Genomic DNA, 4,110 nt, shown 5'->3' with positions numbered 1-4,110 from the left:
AAAGACGTTTAAAACGTCTTTGTTTAAAGATATTTTTTTAATAATTAAAATTTAATTTATATAATCGATTAAATGTGTTATTTTTTGAAAATGAAACGAAATAAATCAATTTGATCAAAAAATCAATAAATCAAATCTTAAACTAATTTAAATTAATATTTTTTATAAAAATGACTATAATACTTCTATTATAAAAAATAATTTAAAATATTTCTATTATATATTTTAAAAATTCTAAATCCTAATCTTTCTCTTCTCTTTATGCCATCATTGAATTAGATTTTAGAATTTTAAAATTAATATATATAATAAGAATATTTTAGTTATTTTTTATAATAAAAGTATTATAGCCATTTTCTATAAAAAAAAGAATATTAATTTAGATCGATTCAAGATTTGATTTATCGATTTTTCGGCCAAATCAATTTGTTTAATCTAATCTTGACAAAAATAAAATAATTTGATCGATTATATAAGTTAAATTTTAATTATTAAAAAACGTATTTAAAAAAAGATATTTTAAACATCTTTACTTAAATGACTCCAATTCGTAAAATCAAATTCACCACCATTGAATTGACGAAGTACATTCAAAAAGTTACCCAAGCATCATCCTTCCTCATTAGTGATTATGGATTGGACAGCAAGTAAGTAATTTTGGACCCCTCCTATACTAAGTTTAAAAAAGTTTTCCGTACCAAATCCATCAAAGCATGAGAGGAATTTTGAGTTCTTTCCAATATAATCCTACTTAGGTCGCAAATTAATCTTTTTTTTATCATAATAAATTAATTCTTTATCTCGTTAAAATATTTTTTTCAATTTTAAAAAATATTAAAAAATTCATACATTTAAATATATTTTTTTATAAATAAATTATTTTTTATAAATAAAAAAATTTACTAGAGAATATATATGTTTCTAACTTTTGAAAGTTTTGTCCCTAATGGAGTGGCCAAGTTGAAGATTGGAGCAAAGGCACCAATAATAGAGAACCACGTCTAAAATATTAGCATCGTTTTGTCACTTTTTTCTTTAACAATCTAGAAACAACTTTGGAAGAGAGAGGCTTGGTTCAGGTCCCGTGGACAAGGTTGCAAAAGTAGGATTAATTAATAATATAATAAGAGTTATAATAGGGACTTCCATAAATAAATTATTAGTAATTAAACTAAAGTAGAAAAAAGAAAAGGCGTCCCGTGTAGAACCAATTATACCCATCTCTAAATTATTTATTTATTTTTCATTATATTATATATACTAGTCACTAATAAATCAACCTAGCTAGGGAATTAGGATGGGAACCAAATCAACAACTTTAAATAAACATTAATAATAATTAAACAGAACAAACAGGCTGATAATAATATTTCAAAGAATGAAATCATATTCATTAAATTAAATTACAAGTATTTAATTCCACCCCCACTAAAATAAAGAAAAGTAATTCACAGTTCCATAATCCTTATAATAATCCACAATTTAAATAAAATCTCTACTGTCTATCATAGATTCTATGTGTATATGATGAATTTATTTTATTTCTAACTTCTAAACTTTTCATCTCTCCGACTCTATATTCCACAACAGCTAGCCCTTGTTTTCTTGTCTTTTTCTTGAAATAAATAAAATAAAATAAAATAAAAATTCCCCAGGCCCATAATCTTGTTCAATTATTCCTATGATGTTTTTCACATGTTGTCATTCATGAGTTGTTGCTCCAAAAACAACATGTTCTCAACATTCCAAAAATTGTCCGATGTATCCCCACTTTGCATCCAAGGTGTGTTTGACTCCACCATCATCATGCTTTGAAGATCCATTCCTTGTTCATGAGAGAACAATGTTTGAGAAGCTTGGTAGAAATTATTATCTCCTAGATTATTAATGTTGTTACTATTATAATAATCATTAAAATCCGAGATTGGAGTCCCAAATGAGTCTGATGATGCTGCTGTGCTACTATTCTCTGGAGTGTTGTAACTTTGTGTGGTAATTTGTGAACCCACAAAATCATTATTGGCCATAACCGAAGGAGGAGTACTAGTAGGTAGCATCATTTTCCCATTGTGAACCTCAAAATTGTTATTGAGGTTGTTGCTGTTGTAAGTGTATGCATTATTATTATTATTATTAATGCTGGTGTTGGTGGGCGCTACGACTGTAGTTGTGGTGGTGGAGGCGGCCGCGGCTGCTTGAATGCGTTCAACCAGCCGTGGCATCCAAAGGTAACGCATGGCGTCCTTAAATTGCTTGCTATTCACGTCACATTTGAGTTGTTTGGCATGTTTTTGAACACGAGTTCTCCAATAATTCTTGATCTCGTTGTCAGTTCTTCCAGGCAAATATTGTGCAATTTTAGACCACCTGATCAAACCAAACAACATTATTAATTTCAAAATTTAGAATGATCAAATATAATTTTTAATAATTACTATATGTTTTATTTAACTTATATTTTTATAATTATTAAAAAAAAGTAGAAACTCAGGTGCAGTCGGTTTCACGTGAAATTGATATCTAAAAGTCGTTAGATGATTTAACAAATTAATTTTCATCTAACGGCTCTCAACTATCAATTTCACGTGAAGTTAACTCTATTTGAGTTTTCACCTTAAAAAAACTTCAATTGTATAATTATTAATAAAACATTTTAATAACAAAATATAAGATGATTAATATCTGATTATTGTTAAAAATCAAATAAATAATCATAAAAATAATTTTTTTAATAGTGATATAAAATGTTAATTATTGTTGTATGAAAAGATATTTAGATGAAGTAATAAATTATTACCTGTTTCCCCAACGAGTATGGAGTTCAAGGATGAGAAGTTGTTCCTCAAGTGTGATGTTACCACGACGAACATCAGGACGAAGATAGTTGAGCCACCTCAATCTACAACTCTTCCCAGTTCGTTTGAGTCCTATTGATTGAGAAGTAGCAAGATGAGAAAACACAAAGAGTGCTAATAATAAGAAGGAGAAAATTAAAGAAGATAAAGAGCATTTTGATTTTTCCGTTTATGTATATGGTCCTTTAATTTGTTATTATATGACAATAACAAATTTAAAGTTATGAGTGGAGGTATCAATCTATTCTTGTCTTTCTCTTTTTCCCATTTCGCACACAACAAACAAGTTGCAAGTTGCAAGTGCGTGCTTCCAACCAAAGGCTAGTATTCATTTCAAGGCACACGCAATAAGAAATAGTACATGTCATTATTATTATACCATATCATGTCAAGTGATTCAAGTGATGATGAATAATCCGAAAACTTTGGCTTTCTATAGAGTTTATATCTATATTTTGATTCATTTTAAAGAAAGAAGATGATATAGATAAATTAGAACTCAGGTACAATTAAAAAGTTAATAGTTAAGAGTTGTTAGATGATAATTTAATTAAACTTATCAAATTATTTAAAGACTCTAACTTCACGTTAAGTTAATTAAATTAAAAAAAAAGTAAAAAGAAAGTATGAGTACCAGCAGAACGAGCAAGGGAATTCCAGCGACCTTCGCCATGAGTGGCAATGTAATTGATGAGTGTGAGGTCTTCATCCACCGTCCATGGCCCTCTTCGGAGATCCATCATCTCTTCCTCCTCGCTCTGGCTTATTAACACGGCGCTCTTGTTGCTGTTGCTGCTTCCTTTTACTTCCATTTTGATGATCGATTCTTATTCAATTCCAGAAGAGATTCAAATAGAAATAGAAAGAGAGAGAGAGAGAGAGAGATTCTTATGTTGGAAAATGAATTAGTGTTATGTGGGAGGATCGGATAGCAGATAGAGTGCTGGGGGCTCTTTATATATAAATAGTGAAAGAAAGAAAGAGAGAGAAACACAACTATAGCGATTAAGAACTATTACTAGTAATATAAGATTAATTAATTAATTAATTAATTAGTAAGATTAATTAACTACCACTTGAATGTTGATACCACGTAAATTTGGCCTCATTTAAACTTGAATTTCGCTAGCTACTTTTTATTTGTATTTCGTTAAAATTTTTTATTTTATTAATAAAAAATCAAAATTTAATATCTTTTTCATAAAAATATTTAGTATACATAAAGAATTAATAATCAAATTAAGTCCATCACACA

At 28.4% G+C, this 4,110-nt stretch overlaps 1 protein-coding gene across 1 annotated transcript; it reads right to left on the bottom strand.

Moving 5' to 3' along the window:
* Positions 1 to 1,364: 1,364 nt before the first annotated feature.
* On the bottom strand, positions 1,365 to 3,771 carry LOC130961805 (transcription factor MYB108-like). Its single transcript, XM_057887824.1, has 3 exons — positions 3,490 to 3,771; positions 2,798 to 2,927; positions 1,365 to 2,367 (listed from the first exon to the last, which is right to left on the bottom strand). Exons 1-3 carry the CDS (start codon positions 3,665 to 3,667, stop codon positions 1,692 to 1,694), a joined length of 984 nt encoding a protein of 327 aa, XP_057743807.1. The 5' UTR covers positions 3,668 to 3,771; the 3' UTR covers positions 1,365 to 1,691.
* Positions 3,772 to 4,110: the final 339 nt, after the last annotated feature.

The sequence above is a fragment of the Arachis stenosperma genome, chromosome 1, assembly GCF_014773155.1.
Source record: "Arachis stenosperma cultivar V10309 chromosome 1, arast.V10309.gnm1.PFL2, whole genome shotgun sequence".
NCBI classification, from domain to species: Eukaryota; Viridiplantae; Streptophyta; class Magnoliopsida; order Fabales; family Fabaceae; genus Arachis; species Arachis stenosperma.
Note: the sequence above shows the minus strand (reverse complement) of the source record. Positions and strands in the feature narration are given on the sequence as shown.